This window comes from Streptopelia decaocto (assembly GCF_964273445.1).
Source record: "Streptopelia decaocto genome assembly, chromosome: 5".
Lineage (NCBI taxonomy): Eukaryota > Metazoa > Chordata > Aves > Columbiformes > Columbidae > Streptopelia > Streptopelia decaocto.
This window is the reverse complement of record NC_138659.1, coordinates 3,307,767-3,332,956: the sequence shown is the minus strand read 5'-3', so window position 1 is coordinate 3,332,956 and position 25,190 is coordinate 3,307,767. Positions and strand designations below refer to the sequence as shown.

The window sequence follows — 25,190 nt, the reverse complement described above, 5'->3', positions numbered from 1 at the left end:
TCAAATGTTGTGTGTGCTGGAAGGCAGCTGATGGTGTAGCATGCAAGGTCTTTAGCTGCTTCTGTTAATATCCAGCAAATGATGTTAGTATATCCTACATAGAAGGCCACAACAACTTTGTCTTTTTGTCTTTTTAATGACTCTCAGAAGCAGGTTTTACAAAATGATTCTGGTGTGAGTTTTTGGACTCATTACCGATCCGATGAATGTCATGTTTGCAGATGGTAGTCAAGGCTTTCACCTGTTGCCCACAAGGTCCGGTTTTGTGTGTTGAGGGCAGTGGATGTACAGATGCCTTGGCTGCATCCTTCTCCCCGTGTCCGGAAAATGCGAACGTTCATGCCTGAATTCCTAACGTTCACGTAACTGTGTTGATTTACCTAATGGGCAATCATTCTGTGTAACAGCCTCCCTTGAGACTCAGTCATTTCAGGTTCAGTAGTAGCCAACTATAACCCTTGAGCAACAGGGGAATTCACCTTTTCTAACAGAATAAATAGGGTTTCGATCAGCTTTGGTGAATGAGACCGTTGCACTAAGGCTTCTCTTATTAAACTGCCTTCAACTAGAGCAGATGCAGCAGCGCTTGGAAATTGTAGGGAAAGTAGTAATTCCCCTTCTCCCTGTTGTTGTTTTAAAAGCTTCACCCAGACTTGAATTGAGTAGAAAAACTAATTGCTTTTCATTTTAAAACTAGAAGCAACTCACAAGGGATCTAATTAAAATTCCAGTGTCTGGAAGGAAATATGTCACACAAATCTGAAATAGTAGCTGGTTAAAAATCAGTAGTATTTCTGTACCAGATTGTGCAGGCTCAGAAGTGTTTGAACACCCACATACTTAATTGCAAAATTTAAGAACTGTCATTACCCAATTTGCTCAGTTATTCTGAAATCCTATTTTGATCATAATCTAGAAAGTTTGCAGAAGATTGATGAAGATATAAAAAGGCAATGACGGTTCATTGCTTATTTACAACAGCATTGGGCAACGGGCTTTTTGTTGAAGAACATCATCGTGACACAGTAGGGTCCATTGACCGTAAAGCTTGAGAAATGGGAAGGTTCCCACCACAAATGGCGGCCTTGCTTTGTTAGCAGAGCTGCCCAAGCACGGAGAGGCCTCATCCCTGCTGCCTTCCCTCCTCATCTAAAAGGCTCTTTCGACTTTGTGCGGGCAAGTGAACGCTGGCCCTGAGTGGCCACGTGCGGCCGCCAGGACACGTGTGTTCGTGCACTTGTTCACTTTGTGGCCATCGTAGCCTTCATCCCTCTTCCTCGTGCGCCTGCAGTGCCATCTAGACCATCAAACCACTTGGTCTTCTTTGCATTCACAAGCAGTACGGTGTTTCTGTTTTTCCACTGTGACCATAAGAATTAAAAGGCGAACAAGCTTAACAAATGAAGCACCAAAAATCCTCCAGTTATTGATTTCTGATTACTCTCTCCCCTTCCCACTTGGGATACACTGGGAATGAGTTAAATGGTATCCAGTTTTGGATTATGTAACTCAGCCTCGCCTTATGTTATATTACACTGTGAACTCGTTGTTAGTGCTTTACTAACAATACAAAAGAAAACCAAGCCAAAGGAAAACAAACCTGTTGCTCAAACCCTTTGTTTTTCATGAAGCAGATTGTGGAGCGGTCTGGAATTCACTTACCTCTCCAGTTCTCTCATCGCCCCTTGACACACGTTAGATCAGCCTGGGGCTGCTTTCATCTCAACCAGCTGCTGGTTTTCCCCTCGTAGACGTGCAGAGCAGACGGGGTTTGCTGCGCTGTGCCCACCCGCATCCCCCTGACGGTACCGGCTGCTCGTCCCTGTCCCCCGGCCAGGCCACCCTGGCTCACAGGGTGCTGGAGGGACCACAGTGGTGGTGTGTAGCTGGAGTGTGAGTGGACGGTGCTGTCAAGCGAGCACGGTGCTTCTCTTCTGCGTGTGCTCAGTGTAACAGTTAAGGTTGAAATTCACCTTAATTCCAAGCTTCGGTACAGCGCGGGATGGGACTGTCACCTCACCAGCGACGCTGGCGTGGGGGTTGAGCTGGACACCTCGCGCTTCTCCCAAACAGAGACAATCCTTTGCAGGTGACTCAGCATTGATGTTTGACTTTTCCACATGACTTTCAAAACAATTCTATTTTATAAGGGATCTAAATTTGAAACCATTTCTGATGACCACAGTAAAATACCTTGCTTGTCCAGTATCTATTTAGTTTTCCTGCTCTTATTTTAATGTTATTTTATTGTCTGTGCACAAAGAAATTGCTGTTGACATAGGTTGGCTATGTATAGTTTCTCTTTTATGCTTTTATTAAGGATCTGAAAGAGCAAACCACTTAAGAATTTCCCCTATAGGAAGCACACTCGCTGCCATGAAGCTTCTAATTCATCCATAACTTTCCAAGTTTTCTGCAGTTAGTCCATAAATGTTTGTGGCTTTCAAAAGGGCTTTCTATGAAATGGTTGCTCTTTCCTTTGAGACAAAATCCATCGCAATATACCACTTACCAACCGTATACTTAACACATCGTATGACAAAGCCCAGAGAAAGTATTATTGTGCCAAGTGAAAATTAAGTGTTATTTTTTGCTAGCTTTATAAATTCACTGGAACTTTCATTTTCATGGTAGAAGTATTATTTCAGATAAGTGGTAGTTAGGGTGAGTGCTGCTATATTATAGCCTGATCATCTTACGTGTGTATAGTCCTTTTATTATCATGTGCAGTTCCTTTGGTTTTCCTCAGTAAATTCTGCATTCAGCCTTGACATGCATTGTGAATAAATACTTGCTTACTATTTATTATCCCCAAAACTGTCATCAATGTCATTTCTAACTCAGGTTTTCCATTGAGAAGTGTTGGGAAAAGCTTATATGTAGAAATTATTGCAAAATATTAAGACTGTGTTGTGTATACGTGATACATTACTTATCTGAAAGTAAGAAAGAGAACATACACCTTAAATTATTTTAAAAAGAGGGAAAATACTGATACATCCCTACAGAACATTTCTGTAGCAAACTAATGCTCAACGCTCCGTATTTTCAGTTATATGTGGCTACAACTTGCAGTTCAAGGTCTTTCTGCACAGTGAAAACTTGCTGCATTTGTTGCAAATGCCAATGAAACGTTTTGGGGTGGGTTTTTGTCCTTTCTCAAACAGGCAGCAGCCCCTTGGACAGCCCCAGGAACTTCTCTCCCAATGCACCTGCTCACTTTTCCTTTGTTCCTGCCCGAAGGTAAGGCAGGATCTCTTCTCTTTGGACTGGCAAGCTAATAGTCTAGAAACTTGTGTTTGAAAATGCCCTATGGGTTAGGAGGTATTTTTGTTGTGTTTCACTTTCTCTGATGTTTCCAATTTTATTGTATTTTGTTTTACACTTTCTGCTTTAGATCTTGGCAGCAGCCAGAATGTATTAGGTGCTCTTCAGGCCTCGAAGAAGACACAGTAAATTAAGTAGTCAATACTGCCTATGGAGGAGACACTGTTCTCCCTGAAGGACGACACGTAGGGCATATGATATAACAATTAATTTAGTCCTAGATGTTCTTTCCACTGTATAACTGAGGTGTATTCAAAGTGCACTGATCTTTGCTCTGTTGGCACAAAGACGCAAACATACCTAAAATGAGGTGTGTGTAACTGCGCGTGCATTCGTGGGCAGCTTTTCAGTTTCCTCTGTTGTCTTGGGCATCGGTGTTGAGAGTATATTATTGATCTAATGAGGAAAAGAGCTGATAATTGAAATTACAAGTCTACAGGAACCTCTAGAAGAAGAGCAGCATTGAGAAACCTGAAGGTGAATGCAAGACCAACACTGGCCGTGCTGGGTGTGGAACCGGTGGGAAGAAATCTGATGCTATAGTGATGAATTTAGTGTAAGGAATAGCATAGAAAGAATAAATCAGCTGGGCGAAGCAGACAAATGGTGCGTTGAATGCTGTATCTCAGCATGTAGGCAGAAATGGATAATCATACAGAAAGTGAAATTTTGTGGAGAAATAAAAAATCAGGAATAAAAGAGAGGCCCCAAGCAGGTTTGGGCATAGTAGCAGGATTATTAGATATTTTGGATTTGCTAAACTCTGCCTTGGCTGAATAAAACCCCAATCTGTGCTAAAATGATCTGAGAATGGGAAACGTGATCATCTTGAGAAGAAGTAAGTTTTCTGAGAACGACAGGTTTACTTGAGGGCTACTTAGAAGAAGGACATGTCTTAAAACTTCAAAGAACAACAAAGGGTTTGGATTTGATAAAATAAAGTACGGCCTGGCTCTGGATGGCGGGTAAATCAGGATGGCGGGTAAATCAATCTCCATCGGGTGATTCGCTAGAAGACCTGGTGTCCTTGGATGCTGTTTGAAATAGACTTTGGTCTTCAGGTCTTACATAAGAAAATCTATAGAATGGCATGTCAGATGTGAGTGAAAAAACAGTGCTTTACCCGCTGCTCAAACAATTCCAATGGACTCGGCTTCCACCTTTATTTTTAAAGAGCTATCTGAGCCTGATCTGGGTATATTCAATAAGTTCTGTTGAAATCAACTGGATTTTTACTGGTTTTCACAGTATCTGGAGTCCTGGAACATAAGAGGAAAATTGCAGCTGAAACCATTGGCAAAACTTCACATCATTTTACAACATCACGTTTCAGCTTCACGTTTCAGCGCCGTAGCTTTTGAAAACTTCAAGCAGCAAATAATTGTTTTAATAAGAAATCTCTGAAGGCTGCTCTTTCATACTTCTCCACTTTTTTTGATTTTTAAAGATACAGATGAATAAAGGTTGGGTATGTCTATAGAACGCTGGAGTTCATTTTACAGTATGCATGTTGTTTTATATACTTTTTCTATCATTGAAGCACAGCTTGTTTTATTAAATAATTTCTATTTTCTATTATACTTGCATTACACCCTGAATAGCTATGCCAGCAGCACCAATATGTATTTATTACATTATCACATAGAATAACTCGTGTATGATGGTATTGAGTAATTGGAAGTGTGATGCTCTGCTACCCCGGCCAAATGAATATTTCACTGTACCCCTTTGATTGGTTTTGCTTGGATTTTAAGAGATGCTTCTTACCTGATTTCCTCCCATTGCCATCACAGCGATGATTTGTTGCTGATTTTCTGCTGTTTATATTTGGTGTAATTTCTTCATTTATTATCCTGTTTGGACATTGTGATTTCTATTCTTTCATTATAGCCCTGTGATGAGTTGATTCTTGGGACGGAGTAGGAAACACATTTGGAAAACTCATTTTATTGTCAAGCCAATTTCACTATAATACACTGCAAGATTGGCCTTAGTTTGACTCGTGATTAATCATAAATCCTTTGCTAGACACCCTTTCAACGATGGTGTCGTAGCCACAAAGTGGGCATGTGCAGGAGTTAATACGGTGAATTCTGCCCATATTCACTAGAACTGATTTGAGGGGAACACCAGGAACAGAAGATGAGGGTATTTTTCAGAGGTCTCGTGCATCTTTTACCTGTCTCACTGTCATTGTACCATTCCTTCCCTACAGCCACGGCCACAGAGCAGACAGGTAACGTGTGACTGTTGCGGCTCTTTGTGTGTGTGAACTGTGCGGCTCTAACACCCCCGTGCTGGCTGAACCCCATTTAGCACCCACCTTCTATCCTTTGGTAACCAAAACTGGAAATCTTTGCTTTTGGCTTAAAATACTAAACAGGTAGCGCTCTGGAGAAAATGCGTTGTTGTTCTAGCACCTTCTTGTAATAGAAGACCTAAAAACTTCTTTCCAAGTATCTTTTCCTGAAGCGACATTGCATGAGGTCTCTCTCAAAAAATACCTTTGTTAAAAAGGCACCAAGTAACTTTGAAATATTTTGCCTACATACAGGAGGAGCTTTAAAGTCTTTCTCGTTGCTTTTGCTTTGGACTCGTGTCTCGCTTAGACTAGAGCTGGTACCTGTTGTCCCGGTTGCTTAGCACATTCTTGCCTACATTGCATCAGCACAGAATAGCCCAAGCATTAAGATGTATCCTGTAATTTTCTAATTGAGAAAGATACGTTTTTTAAACTTGGTCAAAATTAAAATTCCAAAGTAATTTCAATACACAATTTAGGCAACCCAGTAAAAAAGGGATTAAGCTTTCCCTTTGCAAAAAGCGAGTGGCTTGTGTGTTCCTGTCACTGTTGGGGGACACAGGACACGTTGTCTTCCCTGGGGACTGAGGGTCCAAACTGAGATTGAATCATTGACCTAAATATTCCCCCAGTAGTCCTGGATGTTACAATGAGCCGAATGAAGATAATTGAAGTTTGGTGTTCAGTCACCAACCACATCATGCAGCGACTTCGTAATGCTGATATTTGTTGGTTTTCGGGGTTAAGAAAGGAATTTAATTTCTCTTGGAATTTTTTGAGACTGTTCTTTTACATGTAATTGTTTTGCCAAAGGAAACATCACCTGTGGCTAAATGGGGTTTAGCTATAACATATGCATGCAATAGAAATCTGCAGCACAGCTTGCCTTTGTTGTTTGTTGTCAATGCATGAAGCATGAGTCTCTTAAAAAACTCTCTTGACATGATATCCTTTCAGTGGTGTAGAGCAGCGAGTTTATTTCCCCTGTTCTAAGATAGATGGCAAAGAGCAGCCGTGTGTATCAGTGCCTGAAAAGAAAAGCAACTAGAGCTGGAAAATAATAACAGGCATTTATTTCTGGTTGTGCTGGAACTTTTTGCTGGGGGTGGGTGTGGATAGCGGGATGAGAAGATGATAACAGTTGGGATTTTCATCAGCACTGAGCACTATTTCAGACCTGTAGCAAACATCCTATGTCATAACGCACTTGCATAAATATACTGTATCCATGTGTAAGTTAGAACAATGAGCTGTTCTAATTCACCTTCACGAGATGACCTGTTGCTGATCATCTGCTGTAATAAAAGAAACAAGCAAATGGAAACTGATGGGAGGAAGAGACTTGTTTAACATCCATCCCATTGCTGCAATATCTCCAGGGTGTTTGGGCTGTTTTCCCTGAGGATCATGCTTCTTGGCTATGATAGGGAAATAACTATGAATATTCTATAGACTGGAGGAGAAAGAGACCCTAGGTGAGATTTCTGCCATTTCTGTCTCCTCTATGTGGAGTGGACGTCTTGGCTCTGCTCAGATCTGTGGTGGGATTCATCCACCACGTGTATGGAGTGATGTGCTGAGCTGAGTGCCTTCCCACTGGGTGAACAGACGATTCCTCTTTCGGTTGATTCTCAATCTAATGTGTTTATTTTCAGCAATTTTAAACTTTATTTGGAAGACGAGGAACTGCATGACTAATTATCCCAAGCGTGACTCTCTTCAAATAAGTTTGAAATGAGCTGATTTCCTTTGTCTGTTTTATAAACTCCAATTTTTGCACAATTGGTAACATTTACAAAGCATCTACTTCATGCAGGAATCTGATGCTGTTTGCTTTGTCTTTTCCAGGGTCACTTACTTTTGCTTTCAAAACTTCCCCTAGCTGCTTTTTTGCAAAGGTCGTTGTAACTAGGATACCTGATTTATCTGAATACCCTGAAACTTTAATAAAAATGTGAGGTTAAAAGATTTTGGGGAAAAGAATGCTTATTTCCTCCAAGAATTAGCTACAATATATCCCTGATAGTAATTTCCCTTACTTCTTTTCCCCAGAACGGATGGACGCCGCTGGTCCTTGGCCTCCCTTCCTTCATCCGGATATGGGACAAACACTCCCAGTTCCACAGTTTCAGTAAGTGACACAGACTTTTCCAAGCAATTCAGTTTGTACAAATACACCCTAACAAATCAGCTTCTGAGTCTTTACTAAAATATCTGATCTTTCTTCATTGTTTTGCTAACATTGTTTAATATACTAATTATTTTAAAGATTATTTTAATTATTGGTTCTGCTGCTTTTTCCTCCATTTCCCGGCTCCTGTCATCTTGCACTTTGCCTTTAGCGTTGGTGAAATCCCAGGGCAGCACTTGGCTCGACTGATGAGTTGAGGGGCCCAATGGCCCACAAGGGCAGGACTCCAAGAGGTAGCACAGAATTAATAGCCAGCTCCCAGCATTTTATAACTGGGAAATGAAATTCTTGCTTGTCTGCTTTAAGTTCTTAGTACAAAAACCTCTGCTATCAGGCCAGCAGAAAGAAAAACTCATAATCCACATCTGTTACTCAACTCCAATAGTTTGAACCTCCCAACGAAGCTTTTTAGTGTTTACACGTCATTAGAAAGACTGGCTGCGGGTTGCTTGAGTTCTGCACTTTCAAAAGTCTTAATTAATGTCATTAATACCAGTAATGTGGCAGCACTCTGTTAACCCTTATGACTCTCAGGTCCTTCATGCGATGAATCTTACTCTTTAGTTTATACAAACTAGATGTTGTGGTTATCTGCATAACAAGCTTTCCAAGCCAAGCACAGAGAAATTAGAAATGTTAAGGCCACCTGTATAGATGTGATGTAACACTTTGGGATTGGACTAGATGATCTTTTGGGGTCCCTTCAAATCCCAAACATACTGTGATACTGTGATGTGTGGTATGGTGTCTTCAACTGTGTGGCCACATATAAAGCATTGGTTCAAATGGTTCAAATTTTAAGTAAGTAACAGAAAATGGGGTGGTATAATGAGAAGCATGAAGTGATAGTCATATGTTGATCTAAATTAACTTTCCTGCAGGAAATAGATTAAAATCTGCAATTCCAATATTTTTTTTTTTCCTAAATGGCTGAGTCATCTCTTGTACTTTTGCTTGTTCAGTGTTACAGTCTCAGAAAGGCATTGAAACGGGTTGTTTAGTAAGTAGTGATGCAATTCTTGGAGCTATTAAACTTAGTGTTTCTAAGCCAATCCTACTTACTACTTGTCTATGACAATACTATTACCATACTATTTCATAGATTCGAATGAATTTGAATCGATCTGAATAACACCTCTGAGGTTGATAAGCAGTATTGTTACTGCCCAGACTTTAAAACCGAAGTAAGAAGTAGTCAAGGGGCTTGTCAACAGGGCACATTAATGCCACAGATGCAAATTTAAGGGAATTTCGGGCTTCCATGGTCAGTCCTCAAGATTACATTTCGTCTTCAAGCAAGATGGAAGGAAGCCGGTGGGCCTTCTCTATGGTGTAAATCAGCTCCTCTACCAGCCAGTCAACCAAACAAATCAAGACATTTACCTAGTCTGAGGTCAGTGCAAACCTGTAGATTCTGCTTTATATTTTACTTCCAAATGAGGGATGACACTTTAAAAAAATACGTGTTTACCCTTTTCATACAAATTGCGATGACCAGATATATATATATATATCATCAGACCAACACTGAAAAGGCTGGAGAAGACCTTTAAAGTTAAATGAATATAAAAGAGTCAGTTGAATGGGCCAATATACAAGTATTTTTAAACATCTAATCTGCTATTCATTTTCTAAATGCGGAGTTAATATGTAAGCTACTATAGTATTAGCTTGATTTTTTTTACTGGAGAAGAGCTGGCTAATGCTGCTTCTCTAATTAAGACACCAGGGGGATTTTTTTAGTAGTCTGCTGCAAATATTGAGTACAGTGATATGATTACTTACAAATCAATACTTCAGAAGCGTTTCACTTTGCTTTCACACTATTTCATTGAATGGTTGTATGCCTTGAGACTGCTGGAGAAGCATTTAGCAAAGGAAAGCCCATTTCTCATCATGGTCGTTATCATCGGGGCTTTCTTAATTATTCCCTGGAATGACAAACTTTGTGATCGAATTGCTTTGAAGGAGAGAAGGTGGAGGGAGGATTTTGTTGGGTCATCCCTGAGTTGACTAGCATCGCTTCCCTAATGGTTTTGCTGTTGGGAGACAAAGCTTTTAATGCTTTTTCCATGCTATCAGTTTTGATTCTATTTTCCCCTAACTCTATTAACTAGTAACTATGCACTAACCTTCCTTAACGTGGTAGTTGTAGTTTCATTTTGTTTTTAATAAGACATGTATTTGCAATGAGACTTGAGTAGCTGCTAATGCGGGTTTGTAAGCCAGTCTGTGGTACTTCCTGCTCTATTATTCATCAGGAACGGGATGTCAACTGACACAAACCTTTTCTTAGGCAGGTACTTCTTCCAGCTCTTTGTATTGTGTAAGACACAAAGACATAAAAGAAACCTCTGAAAGTCAAACAGGGCTTGTGTAATTCTGTACTATAGGGAGAAGATCTTTCGTGTATAGATAAGCAGCGAGCACAGCAGGATAGCTGTGGGCAAAGGGGCTGTATTAAATACCCAGGCTTTCTGTCTTGGCTTCAGCGTGGACCAGATCGGTGTAAGTTGATCCACGGTCTGGATGATGATCGCTGTGTGGACACTGTGCTGGAGGTGACTTCCCAACGTGGTCCCTGCACCCAGACCTGCCCGAAGGAAAACATTGGAAGTGGTGGCTTCCAGTTCCAGCCGTGGCCTGGGGTTCATGCGTGTCCCAAGGCTTTCAGGGGTTCATTTCTGTAAATAGCTCTGTGCGGTGCACACGGAGTGGATCTGCGGTCTGGAGCAAATTATATTATCAAAGAATACGATCTCTAGGTTTATAAGTTCCCGCATTCAGATCTCCATCTCAGTCTTGGCTAGGATTCTTTAGATAAGATTGCTAGGATCTGCAGCAATCTGCTTAGTTTTAATTCAGTCCAAGTGTAGTTGTTACCTTCTTGACAAATTTGGGTGTACCTGTTTTAGGTGATTTAAGAGTATTTTCTCTTTCCTATCAACCATCCAAACGTGCAGGACTCAGTGAAAAGCCTTGTCAGCATTTGGCTTTCATTGCTTGGCCAATACTTCTTAGCCTTCTTTAGCAAAAACCATCAGCAAGTCTAGAAGAGCATGGTAGGTGAGTTAAAGCTTTGGTCATACATATTATATCACGTATAATTTCCTCCCACCAATGCTTCTGGTACTGGGGTGTAGTGCTGCCCAGTTTGGTTGAGGGTCATTGGAGGGAACGTTCTTCCGCTGGAACAGTGTACATAATTAATTTAATCAGATCAATAAGGAGCCTTGGAATTTAGATTAGGATGATGTTTTTGACAAGGCCCACTGGTGTTATTCAGTGCTACTCTGGTTATTCAACACTTCCATTTCTTTTCCCCCCGTTGTTTTCAAAGGGGATGTTTAATTTGTCCTTACGAAATATATTTTCTTACTTTTGTAAAAGGGAGAGGGCACAGAAAAGTCACACAAGAAAAAACGCATTCATTAGTTCCCTTACAGCTTTTTTGCCATGGAACATCCAACATCTGACGTTATTAACACTTCCCACAAGTATTGGTTTTAATCTAAGGTTTCTTGAGGTTCAAGAGTTAAAACAGTTAGATGTCTATCACTATCATAGGACACACGTCATATAAATGCATCAACTTATTTAAAGATGGATAAGCTGTTTATAACAAGAAACTATTAATCTTACAACTCCGTAAAGTCAACTACTTTCATTTTGTTATTGCCTGCTTGGTTAAAGAAGAAGCCTGCTGGGTAAAGGAAGGGAGAAACAACACCTGACCATTTACTGTAGGAATTTCCAATGAGAGCCAATTATCAGCAAAAACTCTCATGTCTACACAGCTCCATAGCATTCTGCATGCCAGTGGAACTCCTGAGCTACGGGAGCATGAGGGAAAAGGAAAGAAAGTTGCTCACCACTCCAGGAACCTCCTTGTTCTTTCCAGAGTAGCGCTGCTACTCACTTACCTTCCTTTCTGCCTCCTGATAGTAAACTACCTGCACCATCAGACGTAACGGTCCCAGATGGGATGCAATGGTTCCCTAGGCTTCTCCCAAAGTTCTGATCTCACCAGCTCTGTCGTTGTACACAAGGGTTGGCTTAGCCTAACGAGAATATAACGAGGCGCCTGGTCTGATAAGTAGCTTTCTTTTCCGCTGGAGTGTGCAGTGTTTGGCAGAATCCGTTCCTCTTCCATTCATTAGCTGACCCCTATGCATGCGTTTAGTGCATTTCTTTTCTGTATTTTTTTCTGTACTCAGTCATCATGCTCATCTCAGGAGAAGCTGCACCAGCTGCCCTTTCAGCCCACGGCAGATGAACTTCATTTCCTGACAAAGCATTTCAGTACTGAGAGCATCACTGATGAGGAAGGGCGCCATTCGCCAGCCTTGAGGCCTCGGTCGCGCAGTCTCAGGTGAGCTTCAGCTTGTTTGGTGAATTTATAGCTTGTCGGACACATGTACTGCATTTCTATATGTGCTTTCAGATCTAAGAGTAGTAATTTGTAGCTGTTTTGTTACATGTTTTTGAAACCATTATAATCAACATTAGACCCACCTCACCTAATAAGAAAGGATGGTTTTGGTTTTGCATTCGATGCTGACATTTTGAGTTGCAAAATGGTTTTAGCATAGTCTGTATCTTCACAATAACTCTATGAAAACATGATCCACAAGCATTTCAGACATAATCTATAGGAAGCAGATTTCCTTTAATTAAGTTTCTTCTCAGAATTTTGCTGCATTAATGTAAGGAAGTGTTTGCAGTCACTGTTAGTAACTTTTCCAGCAGTGCTTCTGAAAGGTTGGGAAAACTAGAGCAGGTGAAGTCAAAACCACAAATGGAATTGCACCGAAGAGCAATTTTGTAATAGTGCTGAAAACATTCTTTCTGCATTAGCAGTTGAATAATTTTTACTGTTGCATCAGAAAATTAGCTGTTCGAAGATAGGTATCCAGGGCTTATTTCCTTGTGCAGTTGATTTTTCCATACTTAAAACCAGAAGCAACTAGAAGTTCATGTGTCACAGAATTACCGAGTGGCTGAGGTTGGGAAGGGCCTGGAGGACGTCTTGTCTGACCCCTGCTGGAGCAGGTTACCCAGGACCGTGTCCAGATGCCTTTTTAATACCTCCAGGGACACACAATCCACAGATTCTCTGGGCAATCTTTCTTGCAAGTGTCTAACAATTATATGGAATACATAAAATGGTTTGTATCGTGGCAAAAGCCTTAAGGTTTCTATGCATTTAGGGCTAGACCAAATGAATGCAAGTCTAGAGATGAGTGCCTATGGACTCAGCATCTTGTGGAAGAAAAATGACTTATACAAGCAGGGGACAAAAAGGTGATGTCTCCCTTCTGCTTCTCATCTGAGGGCGTTTGAGGTGGATATCTCCTTCAAATTAATGGGCAAGATTCAGGAACTCTGCTGGCTGGAAATACTGAATCTGTGTGCCCAACTTGGGCCCCAGGCCGGGGTTTGTAACAGAAGGAAGTGAAACAGGCCAAGGTAATTTAAAAAAACCTGTTTTGAATATTGTGTCATGGTAGAGCTGGTCTTTCGTGATTATTTGTAATTATTTGTGTGTTCTAAACTTCAGTGCAGGCTGCATGGCAATTGCGTGTGGATCTACTAAGTGTAGTTACACAGTAATCTACAGGAGCAGGTATGTACTATAGGTAGTAGCGCATTTAGCCTGTGATCTCTGCAAATTGCCATGTAGTAAAAGACTAGATACGTGATTTGTACTAAGTCTCTTGGATCAATAGGCCTCCTTGACTCCTCTTGCTGTCACTCTTAACGCTATTACTGAGTAGTATAACTGTAGCAATACTAATTATAGATGAGACAACTACTGTAGGTAGACAACAGGTCACTAAAGTAATTATTGTCCTTTCTAACACAGACATATTACTGTTGGCATAACAAAGTATAAGGCACTCTTGCTAATGCAAGAATTATCAGAACAATAAAATGAAGAGCCCAATTTTATTTTTTCCTTGTTGATACGCATTATCAGGTAGCTGAGAATTTTACCTCTGTGAGCCGATTTAAAACCAGGGTTATCATATAGTAGGTTTAGAATTTGCGATGAGCCTGGATTAATTCAGTGTGCCTATAACTATGTGGTTCATCTTCTTCCTTTCTTGGAAGCTTTCTCTAGCTCTCTCTGGTTTTCAGTGCGATAACGGTGCCTTATGGGTATTCCAAAGCTTAGAATGAAGTAGTTTAATTTTTCAAACTTACTGTGCCTGATTTGTTTTCATTTTGCTTATTGCTGGCGCTGTGTGACTCTAAAGCACCTTTGCCACTACCAAATATTCCTGCTGGCCCTGTCAACTCCAAGGCAATATTCATGTGTCAATCCAACCAACTGGAGCAACGTTTGAGGAGTAAATACCCTCTTTGACAGAGGGTCGTGTGCCCTTGTAAACAAGTACTCAAACACATGAAGACCAGACCATCTTCACTGCCCAGCTTGCTTATTTGTTTGCCCACATGATAGAGTATACACGTCCTCTCATGAGAGAGGGACTGGTATTTTGAGATGTCACTGTCAAATACTGGGGGTCTCTGTAACCCAAGATTTTTTAGAAGTATGAGATGATCCTTTTATGTTCCTAGATGGAGGAAAGTACTGCTTAGATATATCTTTTGGAAAAATTTGCTTCTTTGAGTAGAAATTTACCATTTTCTTGTATATAGCTACAAATGTTCTGTTCATACAGAGCAGTCTTAATGATCAAACCAGATGAAGAAAGTAGCAAAGCGTCTGTTGATGGAGGGTAGCGCTGGAGGTTGAACACTGACGAGCTGGTAGCACCTCCATTGCTTGAGGTGCTCTGCCACTGTGGCTTGAAGATACTCATCACTTAGTTAATCACGTCCCAGTTGAAATTCCTTGAATTTCCACATCAAAGAATCACAGAATCCCAGAATGTCAGGGGTTGGAAGGGCCCTGGAAAGCTCATCCAGTGCAATCCCCCCATGGAGCAGGAACACCCAGATGAGGTTACACAGGAAGGTGTCCAGGCGGGTTGGAATGTCTGCAGAGAAGGAGACTCCACAACCCCCCTGGGCAGCCTGGGCCAGGCTCTGCCACCCTCACTGGGAACAAGTTTCTTCTCAAACTTAAGTGGAACCTTTTGTGTTGCAGTTTGAACCCATTACCCCTTGTCCTACCATTGGTTGTCACCGAGAAGAGCCTGGCTCCATCCTCCTGACACTCCCCCTTTCCATATTGATCCCCAGGAATGAGTCCCCCCTCAGTGTCCTCTTGTCCAGCTCCAGAGCCCCAGCTCCCTCAGCCTTTCCTCACACGGGAGATGCTCCACTCCCTTCAGCATCTTGGTGGCTGCGCTGGACTCTCTCCAGCAGTTCCCTGTCCTGCTGGAACTGAGGGGCCACAACTGGACACAGTAATGACGCTGGTTCTTTGCTGCTGCTGTCCTGTGCAGGAAGGTGGTAGCCTGAGACAGGCGCTGGAATCCAAAACCGTGATGTGCTTTTAAAGCTGGTTGCTAATGTTCTCTCATCCATCTCCCAATAGATCCAGTTCTCACACGCTAAATGAAATAACGTATTTCCATGTGACCTGTTGGGTGCTTGTAGTATGTCTGCGGTTGAAGAGAATATGTCTTTATTACCTGCAGAAGTAGTTCTTAAATGTAATCTCTCAGCTGTTCTCTTTCTTTTTTTTTTTTTTTAAATGCAACCTTCAAATCCTTCAAGTTATTGACCAACAGAGAGATCCTCAGGATACATTCACTTTGTTTAGAACAATCCTGCTCTTTACCTGAAGATTTTTCCTCCCAGGAGTAAAATGCGTGGAGAGTGTGAATTCTTGCACTAAACTTGGCACCGTTGCTCTTTTCAAGTTAGAGAGGTGCTGCTCTCCATCTTTTCCCAGTTCTCTTTGCTCGTCATCCTTCAGCGGTTGCTAACGTGGGAATGTGTGGAGAAGGAGATAAAAGTAGAGTTAACTAATAGCGACTTCTTCAGGAGCTGCCTTTGTGCAGTCACCCAGCCCACCAATCTGCCCATTTTTCTTGATCTCCTTTCGTATTTTGGTGTAATACTGTCTAGGGAAAAAGGGTTGAAGACTGTAACAGTGATTTTTTTTTTATGTGTGTAGTTGAAGTAGATGAGTTCATCCTTAATCAAATATGCTCCTTCATCTCTTTGCTGCATAGTGCTTTTTAAATGCAATCCTCCAACCTGAGTTTCGACGTGCTGGATCCTGCCGTTAAGAATATACAGAGACAACACAGAGCACTGGGCCCTTGTGGCCAGGAAGGCCAGTGGTACCTGGGGTGGGTTAGAAGGGGGTGGTCAGTAGGTCAGAGAGGTTCTCCTGCCCCTCTGCTCTGCCCTGGGGAGACCACACCTGGAATATTGTGTCCAGTTGTGGCCCCTCAGTTCCAGCAGGACAGGGAACTGCTGGAGAGAGTCCAGCGCAGCCACCAAGATGCTGCAGGGAGTGGAGCATCTCCCGTGTGAGGAAAGGCTGAGGGAGCTGGGGCTCTGGAGCTGGACAAGAGGAGACTGAGGGGGGACTCATTCATGGGGATCAATATGGAAAGGGGGAGTGTCAGGAGGATGGAGCCAGGCTCTTCTGGGTGACAACCAATGGTAGGACAAGGGGTAATGGGTTCAAACTGGAACACAAGAGGTTCCATTTAAATTTGAGAAGAAACTTCTTCATGGTGAGGGTGGCAGAGCCTGGCCCAGGCTGCCCAGGGGGGTTGTGGAGTCTCCTTCTCTGCAGACATTCCAACCCGCCTGGACACCTTCCTGTGTAACCTCATCTGGGTGTTCCTGCTCCATGGGGGGGGTTGCACTGGATGAGCTTTCCAGGTCCCTTCCGATCCGTGACATTCTGTGATTCTGTGAACTAGAAAATGTCAGTTGCCAAAAAAAGCTTCTGACAATGGGAGAAAGGACTAGGTGCTGTGAAACCACACCGGCAGCCCACATAGTCCATTTTTATCTCACAAACCGATCCTGCAGCTTGCAGAGCTCTCTCGTCTCGCTGCGCTGGAGCTCAGCTTTACCCACCCGAGTCATCTGGGTGGTTTCTTCCCTCGTTCTGGAGGAGCCGGCGGCGCTCCCTGCCGGGGAAGGAGAACACTTGGTGATTCTGAAGCATACGGCATCTATTTCTTATAAAAATACATTCTAACTGCATTACAGCTGATGTTGGTCTCTTTGTTTTCTCTCTCAAGACAGTGGTTTCTGTGGACTTGATTTTAAAGCCATTCAAAGTGATTGGGTTTAAGTTTGTTACCTTTTAGCTTCACTCACCTTTATGGTTTTCTATTATGAGGAGAATTGGATGTTCTTATTTCCCCTCTGTACTGCTCATTACTGTAGTGTCTTCTAGAACAGTCTCAGTTTGCACTCGTTAAACAAGTAGGGGTATTGGAAAGAGAGAGTTTTAGCCCTTGTATAGGTTTGTAGAAAGAACTCTCTAGTCCTTACTTTCAAAGAGATTATGACTGAAATGTATTCCCTTAATGTTCTCTCATATATCTACACATATTATTATTCATTAATTATTATTTATATTTATAAATATATATACATTAAAAACCCTTACATTTGCAAGAATGTCACTTCTCGTATAAAGAAGGGCTGAACCGGAAAACAGTTCACCAGTACAAACCCAATCACAAATAGTATTTATCCACAAACTGCATGTAGCTGAATCTCAGTGGTTTGTAATAGTGAATTAACACAATAACAAAGTATGTACACAAACTCAGAAATCATTTTCAAAGCACTCAGCGCAAAAAACTCTTTACAGTTCTGTTTCACCACTTGCTTGGTTGGTTACGAATATGTGGGAGGAAGGATCCTGATGTAACCTGCATGTGTGGGGTCAAGCAGAGAGGAGCTTTTAGATCCTCCACGTTTCCCTAATAAATACAGCTGTCACCGCGAAGGAAAAAATAGGTATTCATAAACATCTCCGTTTTATTTAGTTACAGTTAAACTCCATTTTGTAAGATTTAAGTGATTACTATAAATGCTATTCTCTGAGATAGCTGTCTGCAAGCTATTTTCGGTGTCTAGCATCCGATAAAAACACATGGGTTTTGACGGGTTGAAGGCTGGAAACCTTTGCAGGAGATGGATGTCGCTGAGCATCCGCCACCACGGGGGTGCAGAAGGGGACGAGAGAGAGGAGTTTTTCATTCTGCTGCTAAGCTTCAGGGCACAGATCTTCTTCTCATGTCTGCTCTGCTCAAATGAAAAGCTCCCTGACAATAATCATTTTTTGCCCTACCTATCTACACAGAGAAAAGAGAAGCAGCCTGCTTTTGGTCTTAGAATGGGATGCACGTGCACAGCACGCGTCCTCTGTCTTACAGAAAATCTCTGCTCCTTTGTGAGGCTCGAAACGTTAGACTAGTTTAGTTCTGGTATGTGAGATTTTTGGTGCTTTAATAGACGCGTGAAGCTTTCGCATTTGAAAAGCTGTCATGCCAAAAAAAAAACATATTAAACTCCTTTTTTCTTTCTTTTTCCTATATTTCCATTCATTCTTCCTTGGTGCCATCGCGCTGTCTGGTTCCGGTGTCCTCCTCACCTGGCCGTGTCTCAAAGGTGCCGGAGAGTACCCAGCAGTGGCCTTTGGTTAGTTAGGCACTTATCCCTCTAATTATTTCTGTAGTTTCTCAACATAAAAAATTACAGTGCAGTATATTATGTTGCAGTCTTGCTGTGGTCAGCTAGACATTTAATTTGACTTGTTACATTGAGCAGATTTTATTTAGAATGACAATTTGAACCTTGAACCCAGGTTTGGATGCTCTGTCATTTTCGGTGGTAAAAAGTGGCGCTAATCAGCTCCCGAAGAAGGAAGCGAAGAGATTATCGGTGTTTACTTTCTGGCCAATCAATAGACTCTTGTGCAAAGAAACTACTTTGTTTCAGAATCATAAAACACAAAGGCAAACCAACTAAACTCACATATCATTGTGATTCTCCTTAAGGAATCACTGCCTGTGCTGCCAGGACAGCTCGAGGAGCTCTGCACAGCTCTTCATTTCCTGTATCCAGATGAATAAAGTGCCTTGAAAGCCAAAGGCAGAACCCCTCGTGGTTTATTGTAGCCCAAAGACAGCAAATACTGAAGCATACACAAATTTTAGTAGGACTGCTTTAGTGTTAAAGTGTATGTGCGCCTCCATGTTTCTGTAGATAGTATCAAAGGGCTTATATATCCTTGTAACGTACACCTCACTTATATCGCACGAAGAAATAACACATTATAGAAAAATAAAGGCTTCAATAACTATGTTCGCTAATTCTTCAGCTGCATCTGAACTACCAGTAAACAAGTCTCGTGTGTTTGTGGCAGATCGTTTGCTCTTAGAGAAAAGAGGATAAAGATAGCGGGCTGGATGGGGGGGAATTGCTTCTAAGTCTGAAATTCAGATGTCCTTACCCTTCTTTTCATTGTGTCATATATTACATATGAATATAAATGTAAGTTTATTTTTTAAGCAAATTTTCCTTGGTTAAAAATAGCGATCTACTAAGCTAAGGGTTACATTTCCTTCAAAAAATAATGGATGAAAATGTGGTTTTCCGTGGTATCCAAAACATCCAAATCAGTTTTTCTCCTTTAGCATAAGGATTCAGTGAGAGATTTAATCTGAAGTGCATTTTCCCAAGCTGAGGGATAAACCTTAATAAAAACAAGACACAATGTAATTCATGGAATTCCAGCACTAGACATGACAAGAGATTGGTATCGCTGTATTCTGTGAGCCACGGAGTTACATTTTCTTTGAATTGTAAATATATGTTCCCAAAAGAATGTTTTTTCCCTTAAATAGGTTAGCAGCAAGGTGGTAACGGTAATGCATTCCAAGTTTAAAATGCATTTATTCCATTTAGATAGATTCATTTCACCGTTCATAAGAAAGTTTCAAACGTTTGAACTCACCCGAGATAAAATTATGGTTTTTGACATGGAGAGAGCATTTTCAGCAATATGTAGTACTCTTAAAATCATAAAGACAATGATAATGTAACATGCCAAATAATTGAAGCCCTCGCTTGTCTTGAATGCTCAAGGAGGGTAACGGGGGAAATGAGCTGCTGCGGGCGATGCCGGAGCCGGGGATTATCTGCATGACCTCACTGCGCTGTCCCGGCGCACAGGGAGCCAGGGCAGCGCGTACCAGCAGATGTGATGAAATGAGATGCAACCCAAACACTCAGAGAAATGCAGTTTGTCAAGATTTAGCATCCTGTTATTTCGTATGTCTTGAAGTTGCTCGCTAACCTATGCATATGCATCCGCGGTGTAACGTGCCTCAGGGGAGTGCAGTTTTCATGGATGTATTCTGTTCCTATTGCTTGTGGTATTTATATGTAAGATTTAGCTGAATAACAGTGCTCCTGCACCCCTCCTGTAGTGTGCTGTTCTTCAGACAAAGGAAAGCAAGTCATCTCAAGCTACTTGGTTCATGTTACTCTGCTCCTGTCCAGCACTAGAGACCCGAGATAACGGTGATTTCTTCTGGGCAGGGCTGCTAACCTTCCATGCAGAACGAGGGAAACAACAGATATACCTGCAACAAATACACTGTTCTTTTCCATGCTTGGATATTAGGACTTGCATTCACTGAAAATAGGTGGGTTTGTGCCTGAGTTCACGTGGAGACAGGAACACGAGCAGTTTTCGGATGAGTTAACTGTGAGGGCTGTAGGTTGCCGTTGCTTGCTGGGGTTTTCTCTGAAGTGTAGCCCGTTGCTGACGTGAAGTCAAAGCTTTGGAAGGGCCACGGTCAGCTTTATGACCAGTGCTGTATTCGGAGCTTTTGGTGTGATACCTGTAAATGATAACGTCCTTTCTTTTCTCCTCTAGCCCGGGTCGCTCCCCAATTTCCTTTGACAGTGAAATAATAATGATGAACCATGTGTACAAGGAAAGGTTTCCCAAGGTAAGAAATCACTTGTTTGAATAATGTGTTCAATGAACTTGTGGCCAAACTCAGAGTTAATTTGTTGTGCTCATTGGAGAAGGAGCCTCTTACCTCCGATTTCCAAGGAGTGCGGTTTGCGGAGTTTGAAGCTGCCTTCTCTGCTTCACATGTTAATTCTACAGTAGAAGGAAGAGAAAAGCTTTGTGTTTGTGTATGTGCATCCTATTTATTGAATTTCTCATGTCTTTTATTGGCGTGACAAATGCTGGCAGGAATGAGAAGGGCCATGCTCCGGCTGCCCAGTCCATTTATGTTGTTTATGAGGCCAGTGTCTCCATATATTTTTAACTAATCCTTGTCTTTTTCTTTAAATTCCAAATGAGATAAAGGCTGGAAGAGGGATGTTTGGCTTAGTTCCATAGATACTTAAAAAAGCCATTTTAGAGTAATTTCAAAAGAAATCTAATAACGTTCTCTCATAACTCTGCATTAAATTGGCTTTATACTGATCCAAGTAGTTTTGGTGAGCTTTCCGTTTACATTTTGGAAATGCAAAGTTTTCTTTTAAAGTCATTCCAAATTCTACTGGAGGTTTTGGCAAAACACAAGTTTGCCACTGGGGCAAATTTGGATCTGTAGAAAAGTCAACCTGAATTCAGTCACACTGAAACGTGCTGGAGCGATCAGTAAAAACAAGTGTGCATGGTTTTTAAAAAGCTGAATATCAAAACCTGTAGAATCGAGCTTTGAAAACTTACATCTTCTTGAAATTAGTGTAGAAGATCGTGTATCCCCGAGCTGTCAATACGGCCGTTCCTTCCTGTTCCACGAGTTGCTAATTAGGTATTTCTCTGGACACAGGATATCAGTGCTAATAGCGAGAGAAATGCTGCGTGTCTGTTGCTCGGGGCAGTGATTTGCAGGTTCCATGGTCTTGCCTAAAAGGTCTGAAAACTGCCTCATATCCCGTGTCCTCACCCTGGAGACCCAGGGAGCAATTCAGCCTCAGGCCTGGCGTAGCTTCATTTCATTTCATTTGCATTTGCAGTGAGCGTGCTCTGATTCATTTTTGTCGTTTGCTCCTCCAAATGTAACTTTTGCCTGTGGTATGCTATTTTTATTCTCAGCAAAATGCTGTTGTATTGCGGAATATTTTTAAAGCCTAGTGCATTTTTGAATTAGGAATGTGTTACTTACCACCCTACCTGTTTCTGTTTAAGTTCTGGGGTAGTAAAATGTAAGAGTAATTTCTCCTTATTCTGTACTCTTAGGCCACGGCGCAGATGGAAGAACGGCTGGCTGAGTTTATTACCTCTAACGCTCCAGAGAACGTGCTGCAATTAGCAGATGGGGTCCTAAGTTTCATTCATCATCAAGTTATTGAGCTGGCCAGAGATTGCCTAGATAAATCACGTGAAGGTCTTATTACTTCTCGCTACTTCTATGAGCTGCAGGAAAACTTGGAGAAACTTCTCCAGGATGTAAGTGCTCTCTGGGAAGTAGAATATATTCTTTTGATTGAAACTTGAAACAATAAGGCAGAGCTTTGATTTTAGGAGAGACAATGTGGCCTCCAGGGGAAGGGCAGCGGGTGGGGTGTCGGAAGATCTGGGTTGTTCCAGTCTGCTCTTGACCCACCATGATTTGAGCAAATCGCTTCACCTGTGCACTTGGTTTGTAGAAAAGTTCAATATGTGTATGAGTAAGTCAGAGCAGCCTTCACCATTTATGAAAATGGGGTTCATCCAGATGAAGGAAATCACTGAACCCTTCTTTCATGTACTTCAAAACTCCGAATGACTTATTAATTACAATAGTACCTTCAAGGAGGGAAAACACCGTAGTTTGTAGTGTTGCTATAAATTTTTCATGAAAGATACTCTTGAGCTGAGCGTAATCCGGTTGTGGGTTTTTCAGCACTTCCATGTGTTGTGTGGTGTTCAAAGCACATGAAAATACACAAGGGGGCACAATTTTAATGCGTGCTCAATATGCTTCAGCTACTCATTAAAAGCTGCTCTTTTCCTTTCAAATTAAAATAATACTGAATGTAAAAAAATGCTTTAGCATTTATACTGTAGCTGTTGTGAAGAGTCAGTGCTGTTACCAGATGCTGGGTCCAGACCTCTGTTTGGGGCTGCCTTCCTAATCCTCGGCTTTGATTTAAGGAGACAGCAAGCTGAAAAGACTGGGTTTATAAAGATCACAGTATCAGATAGCAAGTGCCACTGCGACACCTAGAAACAGAGCACCTGAATTAATTTACTTTCCATGATGATTTTTAATGTATTTAGTGAAGATGCGTTTATGTGTCATTGAGCAGTTTGCCAACCCACTGGCATGGATTGCACTACTTTGTGCACCTCTCCCACTCTTTCCAGACATTAGAAGGTTGCAGATGAATGAAAATACTATATTAATGCACAATTATTTATTATAAAGCTTTATGAGAACTGCAGCATCTTCCCTTATGTCAGTTAAAATCTTTGGCTACCCCATTTATATGAGTGTGGCTGTAATTTCCTTGATATTTGCTATGCATGGGAGAAGAATGACTCATGTTTGGTTTTGTGGTGTTCTGCCTGGATGGGAAATACAATTTGGACAGATCAGGAGAGGCCAGGAATATCTTTTGAGGGTCTATATGATTGTCTGCCTGTGGGATATCAGTTTACCACTGTGGATGCGTTTAATAGTAAGAAATGTGTGTCCTGGTAAAGTTGGTGGGTTTTGGTTGCTGCGCAAGAGTTTCGTGATTGATTCCACCATACAGAGCTGGAGAAACTGCATCTGGTCAAAGGAATTGATCAGTATTAATGATCTTTAAAGGAGAGGAAAATGTTCTGTGAGTCTCGTTGCACATCAGCTATGAAATAAGGGATCAGGCGTCTTTGGCTGATGGTTTGGGAGCTGAAAAGATTTCACTAAAAGTGGGTGTGTGTGCTTGGCAAAATAGCAAATAGGGGAGTGAGGGGACCGCAGGGTGTTCGCTGCCTCTGGTAGCAGATACTTGAAATTCTTGGCCTCCCAGATGTTTTGTCCTCTGTGTGTAGAACGTGATGTCTCATACCATAGAGCGATAAATCGGGTCTGGCCATTTGGAGCCTGCACTCTCAGGCCTGTCTTGTGCCCTGAAGAGGTTCATCAGGTCTCAGAGAAGGTGTGGGTCAGATGAACCTGCTTTTCCCTTTCCTCTCCCCTCCCTCAGAACAGGCCCTCAAAACACACTTCGGAAATGTCCTTTTCCCCGAGACCCTACCGGCATTCTACCGCTGCTCCGGAGCACATGGACGGATGACATTGAGCTGGTATTAGAGAGGATAGCATGGTCATCCCTGAGCTTGCTCAGCAATTGGCATGCAGGGCTTGATGTGACCTCTTCAGGTCTCCTGCAGAGCTTGGCTTTTCTTTTATATTTTAATATTTCAAAGCGACTTCTTTTCCCCTGCTTGCCAGTCAGTGTTTTGCCCTTCAGACTGCATTCTAGAGGGAAAAAATTGGACATTTCACTCTAAATATGTAGAAATGGGTGATATTTCTTTTTGGAGGACTCACCTGAAGTGCAAGACCTTTGGAGTCAAGTTTGGATTATTCCAAATTTGATGGCAGGGTCTTTGCCTTTCTTAGCTTGTCATGTATGATGCTGAGTTATACACTGTCTAAATAATAACAGCTGGAAGGTCATTAAAAAGCTCTTCCACTTGGGCAGTAGCATATATATATAGTTTTATGATATTTTTATAACATACAGAAAGATTGGGAAAATGATTTCTTGGTGAATAAGGAGGTCAACAAGTGGTCTGTGCAGTAGCATATATATATAGTTTTATGATATTTTTATAACATACAGCAAGATTGGGAAAACGATTTCTTGGTGAATAAGGAGGTCAGCAAGTGGCAGGAATACCCCCAGATTTTCATTCAGTTTTACTGTGACAGAATGGATTCTCTTGAAATTCTTTTTGAGGAGTTGGTTCTGACACATGGTAACAAACAACTTGCACAGTATTTCAAAATATAGAAAGGAAACTTGCTTTAATATGTTGCAGTTTGAGTCTATTTTATATCCTAAAATTGTATCTGTGAAACAGAGTAATTTGGTATGTAAATAACGAGCTGTTTAAATATACCAAACCAGAAAGCTTTGAAAAGTTTTTAGATCCTGGCTTTTGTAATAAAATGCCATCAAATCTCATTAATTATGACAAATGAGATCTTTGCCCTCGTTAGGAGCATGAAATGTTGTATTTTAGCGAGAAAAGCCTATTGCTTATTGCGTCATCGAAGTGATCCTGAAGCAAAAATGAATTTAAGCGATTTTCTTGATTTTTGGAAAGCATGAACTTGAATGTTACACTTCACACTTAAAGTGCAAAGATTGAAAGATAAAGCACTTATAGAAAAGAACGTACGGGATTCGGTTTCCATGGGGTGTGCTCAGAGGGTGGGATAGGACCTTAGGTAGTGG

At 41.6% G+C, this 25,190-nt stretch overlaps 2 protein-coding genes across 8 annotated transcripts in view; one reads left to right on the top strand and one right to left on the bottom strand.

Annotated features, from left to right (window-relative positions):
* Window positions 1-25,190, bottom strand: part of PRDX1 (peroxiredoxin 1) — a 350,258-nt gene that overhangs the window by 254,058 nt on the left and 71,010 nt on the right. The gene's annotated exons all lie outside the window — the stretch shown is intronic.
* The window catches only part of MAST2 (microtubule associated serine/threonine kinase 2), a 186,906-nt gene that overhangs the window by 125,810 nt on the left and 35,906 nt on the right, over window positions 1-25,190 (top strand). For 3 of the 7 annotated variants that reach the window (XM_082054631.1, XM_082054628.1, XM_082054632.1), the window contains 6 exons: window positions 3,168-3,243; window positions 5,543-5,563; window positions 7,682-7,760; window positions 12,038-12,192; window positions 20,665-20,740; window positions 21,994-22,203. In XM_082054631.1, the coding sequence (XP_081910757.1) occupies window positions 3,168-3,243; window positions 5,543-5,563; window positions 7,682-7,760; window positions 12,038-12,192; window positions 20,665-20,740; window positions 21,994-22,203 (617 nt within the window). The remainder of the gene's footprint in view (window positions 1-3,167; window positions 3,244-5,542; window positions 5,564-7,681; window positions 7,761-12,037; window positions 12,193-20,664; window positions 20,741-21,993; window positions 22,204-25,190) is intronic. The other 4 variants (XM_082054629.1, XM_082054630.1, XM_082054634.1 and 1 more) reach the window with 4 other exon arrangements.